The 16,362-nt window shown below is 43.8% G+C and overlaps 1 protein-coding gene across 2 annotated transcripts in view; it reads right to left on the bottom strand.

The window, feature by feature from the left end:
* The window catches only part of LOC140398925 (uncharacterized), a 373,657-nt gene that overhangs the window by 36,931 nt on the left and 320,364 nt on the right, over nucleotides 1-16,362 (bottom strand). For both annotated transcript variants that reach the window (XM_072488033.1, XM_072487950.1), the window contains one exon: nucleotides 605-801. In XM_072488033.1, the coding sequence (XP_072344134.1) occupies nucleotides 605-801 (197 nt within the window). The remainder of the gene's footprint in view (nucleotides 1-604; nucleotides 802-16,362) is intronic.

Below are 16,362 nucleotides of genomic sequence, written 5' to 3'. Positions count from 1 at the left end.
CTGATCACCAGCTTCAACTAACGTCCAAAGACACTTCATTCATCAGGGGAAAACATTACAATCAGAAGCTGGAATTCCAACTTGCATTTTCCCTCTTCCTTGTCTGGCGTAGCTGTAGCAGCCCAAGTATTAACTCTGTACACATCAAGATCAAATCAAATACATTATGGTCTGTTATGGCTCAATTCCTTAGGGATTTTGATGACTAAAGTTACCAGGAATCCCATCCACACATTTTAAGGACACAACTTCATTTTCTCCTCACCACATTTTGTAAACTTCATCACCAAGAACATAAAATCAGTATTAATTTGGTGCCCCTATAATGGTTGCTGTTGGATAGCTTGCCTTGGTGACAGAGATACCCATTGACTAAGAAGCAATGCTGTCCATTAATAGGGAATGGCAACAGAGCAAGTCCTGCAGCCCTCCCACCAGCAACTTGACCAGTAGAGTAAGCACTCTTAAGCAAACCAAGAGGTAGCTTCAGAATTAGGTAGTGACCACAAACCATTGTTCCACAAGGGTACATGGCTTCAATCATAGCTCTTGTCTCATTATTCAAAGTATTCTGACATTTGTGCAACAGCCTTTAAGCTCTTACTTTTCATGCTTGCTGTATTTACGCTCATGGCGTGTGTCGCACGGATCAACCTCTTCATTTGTGCTGGAACTTCTCTCCTCGTATGTGCCATATTGATCTCGCTCCTCACAGTTGCAAAATTGGCCGCTCTCTTGTACTAGGTCATCGGTGTCCTTAGCCTTTGCGGAAGGGCCTATACAGCACTGCTTCAGCCTGTCCTGAAATAAAGATGAGAGTGTTAGAATAATAATAATAATCATCATATTGTCACAAGTAGGCTTCAATGAAGTTACTGTGAAAAGCCCCTAGTCGCCACATTCCGGCGCCTGTTCGGGGAGGCTGGTATGGGAATAGGAAGAACTATAATATAGGATTACTTTACATAATATATATAGCAAAAAACAGAATTCAGCTTAACAGGTCCACGCCAGTGTTTACGGTCTCACCCTTCTTCATCCAACCCCATCTACTTTTTTGTTTTCACCCTCATGTATTTATCTAGCTTTCAGTGCCTCTGTGCTCTTCACCTCAACTACTCATGTTGTAATGAATTCCACATTCCACCAGAGCCACTCGGCTTCCGACCTCATTACAGTCTTAGTCCAAACATGGACAAAGTCGAGGCATGAGTGGCTGCCCTCAACATCAAGGCAGCATTTGAGTGTGGCATCAAGGATCCTTAGAAAACCTGGAGTTAATGGGAATTGGGGGGAAAACTCTCCACTGGCTGAAGCCATGTCTCAAACAAAGAAAAATGGTTTTCGTTGCTGGAGGTCAATCATCTCAGTTCCAGGACATCCCTGCAGGAGTTCCTTATGATAGTGTCCGAGACCCAATCATCAATGACCTTCCCACCATCATAAGGTCAGAAGTGGGGATGTTCGCTGATGATTGCACAAAGTTCAGCACCATGCATGACTCATCAGATACTGAAGCATTCTGTGTCCATATGCAAAACCTGGACAATATCAAAGCTTGGGCTGCTAAGTGTCAGGTAACATTCACGCCACACAAGTGCCAGGCAATGACCATTTCTGACAAGAGAGGATCTAACCATTGCCCCTTGATGTTCAATGTTATTACCAATGCTGAAACCCCACTATCAATATCCTGGTGACTAGAAACTAAACTGGATTAGCTAAATAAATATTGTGGCTGCAAGATCAGGTCAGAGACTGGGAATTCTGCAAAGAGTAACTCAGCTCCTGACTCCCCAAAACATGTCCACCATCTACAAGTCAGGAATGTGATGAAATACTCTTCACTTGTATGGATGAGTATAGATCCAACATTTGACTAGGGTGGCATGGTGGTGCAGTGGTTAACACTACTACCTCATGGCACCGAGGTCCCGGGTTTGATAACGGCCCCGAGTCACTGTCCATGTGGAGTTTGCACATTCTCCCAGTGTTTGCACCCCCACATCCCAAAGATGTGCAGGGTAGGTGAATTGGGCACGCTAAATTGAACCTTAATTGGTTAAAAAAAAGAATTGGGCACTCTAAATTTCTTTTTAAAAGCTCGAGACCATCCTGGACAAAGCTGCCCACCTTCAACATCTAGTTCCTCCACCACCAATTCACAGTGGCAGCAGTGATTATCATCTACAAGGTCCACTGCAACAACTCACCAAGACTCCTTTGATAGTACCTTCCAAACGCACAACCTGTACCATCTAGAAGAACAAGGGCAGCAGAACGTGGGAACACAACCACCTCCAAATTCCCCGCCAAGTTCCTCACCACCCTGACTTGGAAATATATCAGTATTCGTTTACTGTCGCTCCCTCCCTAACAGCACTCTGCGTGTTCCTACACTACAGGAACTGCAGTGGTTCAAGAGGGCAGCTCACCACAACCATCTCGAGGGCAATTAGGGATGGGCAATAAATGTTGGCCTAACCAATGACGCCCACATCCCGTGAAGGAATGAAAGAAAATCCATTCTCTGGATAAAGACTTCCCTGCTGGATTAATTAGCAGCTATCTTATATTGATAGCCCCTGGTTCTGGTCTTGCCCCAAGTGGAAATATCTTCTCTAACCAATCAAACTGCGGAGGTGGTGACATAGTGATATTGTCATTGGACTAGTAATCCAGAGATCCAGGATAATGCTCTGGGGACCCAGGTTCAAATCCCACCACTGCAGATGCTGAAATTTGAATTCAATAAAAATCTGGAATTAAAAAAGTCACCATGAAACCATTGTCGATTGTTATAAAAACCCATCTAATATTCTTTCTAATTAATGTCCTTCAATGAAGGAAATCTGCCGTCCTTACCTGGTCTGGCCTACATGTGATTCCAGACCCACAGAAATGTGGTTGACTCTTAACTACCCCCTCAAGGGCAATTAGGGAAGGGCAATAAATGCTGGCACAGTCTGCGATGCCCACATCCCATGAACGAATAAAAAAACCTGAAAATCTTTAATACATCTATCAGGTCACCCCTCAGTTCGTCTTTTCAAGAGCCACAGTTGTTAAATCTTTCTTGAATTGTACATGCTCTCAAATTCTGGATTCATCCTAGGAAATCCCTTTTACACCTTACTCCAATTGTGGTCGAACCAAGGTTCTCCACATATCCAACAGAAAAGCAAAATGTTATTAATTGCTTTCCACTGTTCCTCGATTTCTTGGTTTTTCCATAAACTATTTTAGTCCTCAGTCCCTTAAATCAGCTTTTTTTCTCCAATGTATTACTTGTGTCCACGTTATTATATTGATAAACCTTTAAATAACACTGCATTCCCTCTATTTACACATCTGGTTATATAACATTGCGGCTGCCCTTTATTCTATGGTTGTCGATTCTTACACTCTTGGCATCTGCATTTGAACTTCCAGCATCTCCAAACGACACAACTATCACTGATACCATCATCCCAACAACAATGGGTGATATACTGGATCAGCATGTTCATCGCTCACCTCTCAAACTTTCATGCTAGCAAAAGGTGTCTCTGTGAAATAAGTTTGGAGAGTTGCAACTTTTCCTAAAGTGTCAGGCTTAGTGTCTGCAACACATATTATTTGCTAAACATAGCTGAAAGTGAAGAGAAAGCCATCTCTACCCATCTTCATTACTGCATAAACCCTCATTACTGAACAAATATCCTCATTACCAGAGCCCAGGAATGCAGGAACAAACATCCTCATCACGGCAACTCATGAGCACCCACTTGGCACTGCCGTAAATGCTAATTGACCAGAGAGTGAAGAGCTCACCTATGAAGTATACAGCACAATATCCACAAAGTGCTTATGAGACCCTTATCCTCAATACATATTCAACAGCAGTACATGTGAAGTAGGCTGGAGAGGATCTGTAGTTTTTTTATTTAAAATAGGAGGGCAGCTTAATAAAGCAGAAGTATGACCTGAATTCATAAAATGCAAATAGTAGCTATATTGTCCCTGAGTTCAGGTTCATTTGCAAAAAGCCACAACACTTGAGCACAGTCTAACACTGAAGCAGGCACCATTTATTTTGTAGCTGTCAATGTATTATATGTCCGGCAATACATACGATGGCTACAGTCTGCAAATTGTTGATTTGTTACACGTACTCCTGTTCTGCGAAGTATGTTACTCTGCTATATGTGCCCTACACTCTTTTCTCTCTCCCATCACTCTCCATTTGAAGTGATGCCACACTGCTGCCCTATCCACGCTCACTCACATACAGGTACACAACAGTAACCTGACTCTGAACCAATATAATTGATTTTCTGCTATCTTCTGTGCCTTGGATCATGCAGAAGTGAATCAAAACTCTCCACAATAGACTCCTTGGCTTACCTAATGGTCTGCACCCCAAGTCCATAAGACTGTTTTGATCTCTGCTCAGAATTTCTTATTTATTCGTTCATGGAATGTGGGCATCGCATGCTGTGCCAACATTTATTGCCCATTCCTAATTGCCCTTGAGGGCAGTTAAGAGTCAACCACATGGCATGTAGAACAGACGAGGTAAGGATGACAGATTTGGATTGGATTGGATTTGTTTATTGTCATGTGTGACGAATGTGATATAAAATAGTTAGTTTAAATATATTAGTTACAGTAATGGAGATGTAGGCCGGTCTAATTCTAGTGAGTTCACAGACAAAGGATTTCAGAAAGCATGGCAAGGAAGGGGGAGGGGTGACTGGTAGAGGAGGAGACAAGGATGCTGGGTAACAAGAGGCCAGGGTTAAGGAATGAGAAGTGAGCCAATTAGGATGTATGGCCAGGTCAGGAGGGGTATAGGATGACCTATGGGAATCGTGTATGTGAAACTTGATGCCATTTGAATGTATTTGCAGAGATCCCTTTGTCGCCTTCCTCATTTGTTTCCAAGGGGTCCAGGAGACTGGTTCTGTGTTCTGTGTCCCTGAGAAGCGAGTCAGACTTGCAAGTTGGTTAAAAATGAATAATACTATGCCTACAAATCCATCTCGAGTTTTATTGAGGCAAGACTGATGGGTAAAGAATTCAACATTTGTCATTTGGTGCCGAAACCCAGGCGCCATCGGGGCAATAACCAAGGAATTGTCTCAGCTGCGGTTGTTTGCAATGCAGGACCGGTATGCTCTTGACTATCTTCTGGCCTGTGAGGGTGGGGTATGTGCCATAGTGCAGGGCAAGTGTATCATGGGAGTTCAAGACCTAACCGTTAACATCACTAAATTTATGGATCGCATACGGGATCAACTGGACGGAATGCAGGACCCTGGCTCTTGGGGTAACTGGGGATTTGGAGGTTGGAAGGACTGGTTGATAAATATGGCCATGTATTTAGCAGTGGCACTCGGCTGCATCTTTGTGGGCCTGGCCATCCTTAAATGCGTGATGGGTAGAATGCGGGGTGCACTGGAACAGATAGATGCCCCTAGAATCTTGGCTGTTAGGATCCACGAGGATGCAGCGGATGGAGTGGGGCTGCAACAGGAATTGGAAATGCAGCGACAAATCTTTTTAGATTGGATTGGATTTGTTTATTGTCACGTGTACCGAGGTACAGTGAGAAGTATTTTTCTGCGAGCAGCTCAACAGATCATTAAATACATGAGAAGAAAAGGGAATAAAAGAAAATACATAATAGGGCAACACAACATATACAATGTAACTACATAAGCACTGGCATCGGATGAAGCATACAGGGTGTAGTGATAATGAAATCAGTCCATAAGAGGGTCATTTAGGAGTCTGGTGACAGTGGGGAAGAAGCTGTTTTTGAGTCTGTTCGTGCGTGTTCTCAGACTTCTGTATCTCCTGCCCGATGGAAGAAGTTGGAAGAGTGGGTAAGCCAGGTGGGAGGGATCTTTGATTATACTGCCCGCCGTAGCTACGGATTGAATAGATAGGTTATCATGAAAGGGTATCATGAAATGATAAAAGGAGGGAATGACGAATGTGATATAAAATAGTTAGTTTAAATATATTAGTTACAGTAATGTAGATGTAGGCTGGTCTAATTCTAGTGAGTTCACAGACAAAGGATTTCAGAAAGCATGGCAAGGAAGGGGGAGGGGTGTCTGGTAGAGGAGGAGAAAAGGATGCTGGATAACAAGAGGCCAGGGTTAAGGAATGAGAAGTGAGCCAATTAGGATGTATGGCCAGGTCAGGAGGGGTATAGGATGACCTATGGGAATCGTATATGTGAAACTTGATGCCATTTGAATGTATTTGCAGAGATCCCTTTGTCTCCTTCCTCATTTGTTTCCAAGGGGTCCAGGAGACTGGTTCTGTGTTCTGTGTCCCTGAGAAGCGAGTCAGACTTGCAAGTTGGTTAAAAATAAATAATATTATGCCTACAAATCCATCTAGAGTTTTATTGAGGCCAAACTGACGGGTAAAGAATTCAACATTTGTCACGTGTACCGAGGTACAGTGAAAAGTATTTTTCTGTGAGCAGCTCAACAGATCATTAAGTACATGGAAAGAAAATGAATAAAAGAAAATCCATAATAGGGCAACACAAGGTATACAATGTAACCACATAAGCACCGGCATCGGATGAAACATACAGGGTGTAGTGTTAGTGAGGTCAGTCCATAAGAGGTTCACTTAGGAGTCTGGTAACAGCGGGGAAGAAGCTGTTTTTGAGCCTGTTCATGCATGTTCTCAGACTTCTGGATCTCCTGCCCGATGGAAGAAGTTGGAAGAGTGAGAAAGCCGGGTGGGAGGGGTCTTTGATAATGGGAGATTTCCTTCACTAAAGGACATTAGTGAACCCAGATGGGTTTTTACGACAATTGACAATGGCTTCATTAGACTTCCAATTCCAGATTTTTATTGAATTCAAATTTCACCATCTGCAATGGTGGGATTTGAGCTTGGGTCCCCAGAGCATTACTCTGGGGTTCTGGTTTACTAAATACTAAGCCACCACCTCCCCATAATTTGAAACTAGAGCAATGGGAGTCAAAGTTAGAAAGAACTCTTGACATTGCAAAACCAACTGAAGGCATGACTCCAATTTTGTGTGCACAGCATGAAGATTGCACTGGGTACAACTGCTCCCTGGTTTTGCATCAGACATTTCAGTAAGAAGTGTATATTTTAGATTGGTATACAGACCCACAGCAGTATACGTTGGAGGCATAAAACATGTTTGAATTGGAGACTCATAGATTGTGTTTCCTTAGGTGACACAGCACCTTCCCAGCACCTCTTTTTTCATTGTTTTAACTAGACAGGAAAACTAAATTGAAGTCAAATCTTTCCAAATTGCCTGACACAACCACTTACTGCAGCGATCAGCTAACCTCACTCTCCTTACTACCACTGGTAAAGTTAAACTTCATAAACTTCTCTCATTTTCCGTGATTTCACAAAGAATCACTATGTTTTAATGTCGGTAATAACAACAGTTTGATTCAGTTCTGTAGATCTGCAACACTCATCTTTCTTCATTATCCAGTTCTTATAGTCTTACCTGGACTTGATTGACCTAAAAAGATAAATACAACAAAAAGATAGTTGGGGCCTGAATGATGCATCGCGTTCCCCCATCCTGGGACTTCGAACAAATTAAGCTCAAAAGCTCCCACATGAAATCATTTTGAGAATGCCATTAGGAAGGGAGTTCAGGGGCAGCACGGTGGCGCAGTGGGTTAGACCTGCAGCCTCACGGCGCCGTGGTCCCAGGTTCGATCCCGGCTCTGGGTCACTGTCCGTGTGGAGTTTGTACATTCTCCGTGTTTGAGTGGGTTTCGCCCCCACAACCCAAAGATGTGCAGGCTAGGTGGATTGGCCACGCTAAATTGCCCCTTAAAAAAAAAAGGAAGGGAGTTCAAGGATTTTGAAACATTGACAGTGAAGGAACAGCGATATATTCCGAAGTCAGGATAGGGTATAGTTTGGAGGTGACCTGCAAGTGGGTGGTGTTCTCATATGTCTGCTGCCCTTGTCCTTGTAGAGATATTGGGTTTTGAAAATGTTGTCAAAGGAACCTTGGTGAGTTGCTGCATTGCATGTTGCATATATGGTACACTGCTGCCACTGTGTCGGTGCCGGAGGGAGTGAATGTTTTTTAAAATAAATTTAGAGTACCCAATTCATTTTTTCAAATTAAGGGCCAATTTAACGTGGCCAATCCACCTACCCTGCACATCTTTGGGTTGTGGGAGCGCAACCCACACAAACACGGGGAGAATGTGCAAACTCCACCTGGACAGTGACCCAGGGCCAGGATCGAACCTGGGACCTTGGCGCCGTGAGGCAGCAGTGCTAACGAATGCGCCGCAGTGCTGCCCGTGGAGTGAATGTTTAAGTTGGTGGATACAGATCAAATGGATTGCTTTGACCTGGACGGTGTTGCTCTTCAAGTGTTTTTGGAGCTGCGCCGGATGGATAATCCATCTCGGTCTCCTCCAGAGGTCCCCAGCATCATAGATGTCAATCTTCAGCCAATACGATTCACTCCACGGGATATCAAGAAACGGCTGAATATACTGGATACTGCAAAAGCTACGGACCCTGACAATATCCCAGCAATAGTAGTAAAGACTTGTGCTCCAGAACCTGCCACACTCCTAGCCAAGCTGTTCCAGTACAGCCACAACACTGGCATCTACCCAGCAATATGGAAAGTTGCCCAGGTGTGTCCTGTACACAAAAACCAGGACAAATTCAACCCAGCCAATTACCGCCCTACCAGTCTACCCTCCATCACCAGCAAAGTGCTGGAAGGAGTCATCAACAGTGCTATCAAACAGCACTTACTCAGCAATAACCTGCTCACTGATGCTCAGTTTGGGTTCTGCCAGGGTCATTCAGCTCCTGATCTCATTACAGCCTTGGTTCAAACATGGCCAAAAGAACTGAATGCCAGAGGTGAGATGAGAGTGACTGTCCTTGACATTAAGCAGCATTTAACCGAGTATGACATAAAGGAGCCCAAACTAAATCGGAGTCAATGGAAATCAGGAGGAAAACTCTCCACCGGTTGGAGTCATACCTGGTACAAAGGAAGATAGTTGTGGTGGTTCGAGGTCAATCATCTCAACTCCAGGACATCACTGCAGGAGTTCCTCAGGGTAGTGTCCTAGGCCCAACTATCTTCAGCTGCTTCATCAATGACCTCCCTCCCATTATAAAGTCAGAAGTGGGGATGTTTGCGGATGTTCAGCATCATTCGCTACTCCTCAGATAATTAAGCAGTCCATGTCCAAATGCAGCAAGACCTGGACAATATCAAGGCTTGGGCTGACAAGTGGCAATTTACATTCGTGCCACACAAGTGCCAGGCAATGACCATCTCCTACAAGAGAGGATCTAACCACTGCCCCTTGACATGCAATGGCCATTCAACTACCATCGCTGAATCCCCCACAATCAACATCCTGGGGGTTACCATTGATCAGAAACTGAACTGGACTAGCCACATTAATACTGTGGCTACCAGGGCAGGTCAATCTACCCGTATCCCTGAAAGTCATTTGTAATGGAGGATATTTCCCTTTCATCTGCTCATTATCACAATGTTCACGGGACTTGATTGTGTGCAAATTGGTTGCTAAGTTCCTTACATTACAATAGTGACTACACTTCCTAAGCATATCATAATCGTTATAGCACTTTGGGATGCCCTGATGTTATGAAAGGCATGATATGAATGCAAGTCTGCCTTAAATCATGCTGACTGTTTATCTAGTTTTACATAACTCTCAAGTAGTTTTATTCCATGCAAAGAGAAAGTAAAATCAGGTGTCGTTTAAAATGGTCAGCTAATCAATTCTTTTCAACTTCCTGCTATATGGGTGGAGTAAAATAACAGCACAGAGAATAACATCTGAAATGTTTCAAAAAATTTAATTTTAGAGGACCCAATTATTTTTTCCCCTCAATTAAGGGGCAACTTGGCATGGCCAGTCCACCTTTCCTGCACATCTTTGGGTTGTGGGGGTGCAATCCATGCAGACACGGGGAGAATGTGCAAACTCCACACGGACAGTGACCCGGGGCTGGGATTGAACCCAGGTCCTCAGCGCCGCGAGGCAGCGGTGCTAACCACTGTGCCACCGTGCTGCCATATTCAGCATTTGAAATGATTGGGTTTCAAGACAGTCAAGAAATGTGCAGAGAAATCTCCACATGACTCAGTGGTGGAGTCATCATTCTAGGTAAGGCAATGCTATTGTTTTGGCATATGGTGGCAATGCACACATTTTATGGTACCTGCTCTGTGCCTAGCCAGGGCACAAACCTGTGCTCATCAGCTAGTTACTGTCCAACCAATGAATATCCTCCTTGTAAGGGCAAGGGAGATAAGAGGAAAAAGGTTTTGAGTCAGGATAGTTTGAAAAAGATATGGCAAATAAAGACTGGAACCTGATGGTAGCTGTCTGTGTTGTACTTGCCAACATGTTTCTAGAATGAGCACTCCAAGGCAGTGTTGAAAACTGAACAGCAGATTTAACACATTAATGAGACATCGCAGAGCCAACCTATCACTCTGAGCTTATTTCCAGATAACTCTACAAGTTAATACTCCCAAAATGTAGGGTGATCCAAGCTGACAATCTTACCAAAATTCTGTGCTGGTGGGCTATATGGTTAGAGATGCTTGACTTTCATCAAGACTCTTACATAAATCAACAGTGTCCTGGTCTGGGGTTATTTTCTTTCCTCTTTATTCTTTTATGGGATGTGGGTGTTACTGGAAAGGCCCATCCCTAATTTCCCAGGAACTGAGTGGCTTGCTGCGCAATTTCAAAGGCAGCTAACAGCCAACCACATTGCTGTGGTCTGGAATCATGTGTAATGATATGTATAATGTAAGGAGTGTAAAGGGTTAACAAGATGATGTTCATGTACCTCAACACTAGATGGCACCAGAGTAGTCTTATAAAAGTCCTGTTTTTAGGCATTCTGGGAGAAGGTTATGAAGAAGGATAGTGAGAGGTTGTGATAGATTGTTAGCTGTACTAAAAAGATATTATAGATTTCTGTAACATAGATTTTCTACTGCTGTTTTATTAGCTAGTACTTAGTGAAGTGTGCGAACCATTTGAAGTAGTGTAAAATAAACTAGCTTTGGTTTCAAATACATAGCTTGATGTTCTTTGTCCACAATACGACTTTTAGCCATCTTGGAGAACGATACAAGGAACATCACAGGGTGGACCGATAAGGACGGCAGATTTCACTCCCTAAAGCAGGGATTTTCAAAGTGCGGTGGTCACGCATGGGTAGGTCCCAGGTGGGTTTCGGAAGGGTTGCGGAGCGACTTGTCACGGCGTTGCTGCGGTGGTCCCGATTGCGGGAGAAGCACTCAACAGCCGCTACTGGCAGTTTAAGTGAGAATGGTGGCCGCTTCCACAATTTAACGGAGAAGAAATTAGGCCGTGTTCAGTCTTCCAGCCATAAGTGGCAGCAGTGAGCAGGTCACGCGCCCTGCACATACATAGAGGGCACTTGACATAAAGTGTATATGTTTTTGCCGCTAAATCACAGAGGACAGCTTCTTCCATTTTCTAGCTGATGGCAAGTAAGTGGACTATTTGTTTGTTTACAAGAAAGAGTCGGCCAGAGACAAAAGTAGGCAGTGTACCTACTGGACAGGATCTCATAACTGAATTTGCTGGAGAGAGCTGCTAAGGAGAGTCTCTACAAAGCTCCAGTGAACAGCCTATAAAGAAGAACTTGGGAACAAAGCAGGAAAAAGATGATTTCTTGATTTGTGGTTTTATCAATTGTGCCAATGCAAATAAGGATGCAAAGCCCATGTGCGTTATATGCGGGGAAGTAAATGAGAGAAGCTTCAGATTTTGAAAGAGAAGTGGTGAGTCAGTTATTAACTTACAGCTGACTCCAAATGAAAAGACGATGCTTTCAAGTGAATTGTGATACCACATTAAAAACACGCCAAAAGCCCATGAGGCTGCCAGCATTCTGAAGTAGCATCTCCCAGGAGTATCCAGTGCTGAGCAAAACAAGCATTTTGTTCCTACTGCCCTTCATAATAACCTACACGTGCGAAGCTGGATTATCCGTTTTCACAAAGGTGAAGACGGCTGAAGTCTGCATCTGATATGTGCATTGCCCTCTCTTCCTGTGAACCTGATTGGAGTGAATACGTGAGGACCAAGCAGGCTCAATTTTCGTATTAAAGGTAAGCAAACAGTGCGTGTGTTGCGAAGGTCGGCGGGCATGAGTCCTGAATTTGGCTGGTTGGCAAAAGTGGGTCCCAGGAAAAAAAGTTTGAAAAACACTGCCCTAAAAGGACATTAATGAACCAGATGGATTTTTACAACAATTGATGATAATTTCATGATCATTACTGAAACTAGTTTTTTTTTAAAAATTGCAGTTTTATTAATTGAATTGCAATTTCACCAGCTGCCATGGATGGGCTTTGAACACACATTAGTCCAGGCCTCTGGATTACTAATTCAGTAATATTACCACCATCTCCATACAAATTAGCTGATCTCAACCAGGGCAACATTTGGATTCCTACAACTGGCTTTTCAGTGGCCCTCAGCTGGAGAAGGGAAGTTTGGCTTTTTGTTGCCAAGACCTATTCAGGTGCCCCTCCGGCAAGGAGCACATAATTGCCAGGGTTCACTATAGTTTCACAAAAGAAAAATGCTGACTTGGTTGCACAGCATAGGAGGACAAAGTGCCTAGACTCAGATGAGGAAGGGAGAAATTGAAAAAATATGTTTCCTAGGAATATACAATATTATTTCCTGAATGCTCTGTGGTCACAGACTGTATAAGCAAGATGTCCAATGTGTTATCTGCAGCAAGTTTCCATGAAACCTAATTGCATTGGGATGTTTCACTGTGTTAATGGTGCTATATAATTCAGATTGCTGTTGAAACCAAAGCAGCAATAAAAGCTAATTGAACAGAAAGATTGATGTTAAATGTAAATACTGTTGGGGAAAAGTTTGCACTCCCAGTGATCTTCAGTTTAAACATTTGTGAACAGCAGGTGTCATCTCATTAAATTCACATAAAACGCAGATCAATTTTACTTGCAATCATTTGCAAATCACCCCTCCTCAGGAGTGACTGGCATCAGAAAGAGAACACCAAATGGTCATCGAAAGATCTTAATGACTGCCCAACACGTACAAATCACCAAACACAAGCAGCTTGGGGGCGTTTATTACATTGGATTAACTATCAATATATAGGGTAGGGAAAAGGAAAACTTTGCCAGGTTTTAAACAAGTTATACTACACAAAGATTCACAGCTTCTTCATTCTTGTGACTCTGAAACACTCCTTACATAAACTAAAATGCATTTAAACCCAGAGCACTACAAAGAGTAGGCAAACATGTTTTAATGCTTTCATTGATGTATATTTTTTGCTGTTTCTGGTTCACAAACAAAAAGGTTGCTCAGGGCCTGACCGAACTCTGGTGTGAAACTTCCGGAGAGGCTATTTTAATACCACATGATGTCAGACTGAACCTAAAAAGATCTCATACTCTTTAATGCTGACCATACTGTGGAAACATTTGTAACATACATGGCAGATGAGGATGGGTGCAAATGTGTATCATCAGACGTACACCATGGCTCCAACTCTAGGCCACAGTCCAAATGTACTGCAAAGCTTAGGCGGTTTTAGCCCACTGATTCACAGAGGTTGACAACTGGACAAGTTTCAATATTTATCATACTATCAGGCGCACAATCCACAACCAACAATAACTTGTTGTAAAACTCCAGACTGATGCATCATTCTTCACTTACATCAACTTCTATTGATTAAGAGGGGTCAATGCCTTATTAAAAATTTGTTCACTAAAAATGTTTCATTATAAACAGAATAATATAAAACAATTAACCCAAGTTACAATATCAAAGAACAAGACAAACCAGCAAAGGCACAGACTAAATTAACCCCACAGAACTAAACTAAACCCATTATCAAATGACGGTGACTAGCTCTGAATGGCTGCCATCTTAGGTAGAATCCTTCTGCCGACCCCCTGATGGTGCACTTAACCGTTGCCAAATGCAGGAAAGACACGAGGCCACTCAACCATGCTGAGGCACTGGGCGGAGTAGTTCTCCTCCACCCAAGCAGAACTCGCCTCCGGGCTATTAACGAGGCAAAGTTTGGAGCACCGGTGAGTCTGAACCCCAAAAACGAGCACCAGGGGACATAGCTCCAAGTCAACATCGAGCATCTCTGACATGATGTTGAAGAAAGAGACGTAACTTGGGACAAGACCAGGACATATGGTTAGGCGATCCCCAAGAGCAATGTCACACCCGTCTTCCACCCCAGAAAAAAAATCCATCTGCATCGACCCTCTGAAAAAGCACTCCACCTAAGCCTAACCCCCCACCCTAACCCTGTAACCTTACCTAACCTTCACATCTTTGGATACTAAGGGGTAATTTAGCATGGCCAATACACCAAAACCTGCATATCTTTGGATTGTGGGAGGAAACCCACGCAGACACGGGGAGAAAGTGCAAACTCCACACAGTCACCCGAAGGCCGGAATTGAACCGGGCTCCCTGGTGCGGTGAGGCAGCAGCGTTAACCAATAGACTCACTTTTATTCATTTTAATATATTCCCCATTGGCGGTGGACATGCATTCACAAAATCTCTTCTCCGTTAATAAGGCTGTATCCAATCTCCATGGTGAACGCTGGGAGAGACCGGATTCTAGTGCCAAAGCAACCACGCTAAAGTGTAAGGCATGGTCCAAAATTACAATTGCCAAACAACCTGCCGCCTCCACAAAAGGGAGAGACCCATCCACCATAAAAAACGTAAATCCACGAGTATACCTGGTGGACGTGGGAGAGAAAAGAAAGATTTTCATAAGCTAGGTGCAAAAAGCACCACTGATCTGTGTGTGTCTGTCCCCCCCATGTGTTCCAAGAAAAACATCAATGCCGCGGCCATCTCTGGCAAGAGTCAGAGACTTAGGCTTGGACCAATTCCAGCCTGGGATCCAGAACACAGTTTAGTCACCACCCAAAATAAGCTGATGCAAATCCAAATTTGGAATGGAGGCCAACAGTTTATTAAAATCCGTATTGTCCCAGTTTGGAGCATAGATATTAACCAGAACAACCGAGATGCCTGCCAAAGATCAACAGACAATAACATGTTTACCAACATTGGGGTCAGCCAAGATCTTGGTGGCAGAAAACAAAATCTTTTTCCTAATTAAGGGGCAATTTAGCGTGGCCAATCCACTTACCCTGCACATCTTTGAGTTGTAGTAGTGACATTCACGCAGCCATGAGGAGAATGTGCAAACTCCACACAGACAGTGACCCGGGGCCGGGATCAAACATCGGGTCCTCAGCGCTGTGAGGCAGCAGTGCTAACCACTGCGTTACCATGCCGCCCACCATGGGAACCTTTTTATTGATTAATTGCCACACCCAGGCCTTACCATCAAAGCCCGAATGAAAACTTGTCCAACCCACCCCTTCTGCCACCTTGTCTGTCTCTGAACCGCAAGCGAGTTCTTGCAGTAGCACCAGGTCAGCATTTAAACTCTTAAGGTGAGCAAATACCCTTGAACTTTTCACTGGGCCATTCAACCTCCTGACATTCCAGGTGACCAAGTGAATCAGGGGCCTCCACTTCAATCTGGAGTCATTTCCACCAAAAGGGATTATCCAACAATTATATAGAAAGTACAGCAACCAGGCCCACTCAAGATGACGGCCAAAGCCCACTAACAAGATTAAACAACGAAAAATCCGCAGTCCCCGTCAGCAAACTACTCCTCCCTCCCCATCCCCCCCAATCCCCCCCTTGTCCTCGCCCACTGACATTACTACACCCAAATATGCATACAGAAAACAGCAAGTCAAACATAAAATAAACTAGTAACCCGAACCCCAAACAGAACAAAAACACTATGCATCTGATCTAAAACAGAGCTGCTATAATGAGCTGCAGTCAACCCCCCAACGCTTCTCCCGTTAGCTAACTCTTCAGCGAGCAGGGCGGCTCCCACCAGAGTGAAGAAAAACGCTACCAGGAAAATAAGTATAAAAACCCCATACAACATAGTACTCCAACAGGGAGCGACATAGTATGACTACAGTTACCACAAAAACACACAGGAAACTAAACCCCAGTCTCTGCTTTTGTACAAGGCGGTCTTAGTTTTGTTGAACACGGTCCGCTTCTTTGCTAGCTCCGCTCCCACGTCCTCATAAAACCTGATGGTATGGCCTTCCATTTGTAGTTGCTATGCTCCCTTGTCTATCACAGGACCCTCTCTTTTTCTTTGAAGCTGTGAAACTTCACAATTAACTGCTCAAGGTGGTTTGCCAGGAGGAGT

This window comes from Scyliorhinus torazame, chromosome 1 (assembly GCF_047496885.1).
Source record: "Scyliorhinus torazame isolate Kashiwa2021f chromosome 1, sScyTor2.1, whole genome shotgun sequence".
NCBI classification, from domain to species: Eukaryota; Metazoa; Chordata; class Chondrichthyes; order Carcharhiniformes; family Scyliorhinidae; genus Scyliorhinus; species Scyliorhinus torazame.
Note: the sequence above shows the minus strand (reverse complement) of the source record. Positions and strands in the feature narration are given on the sequence as shown.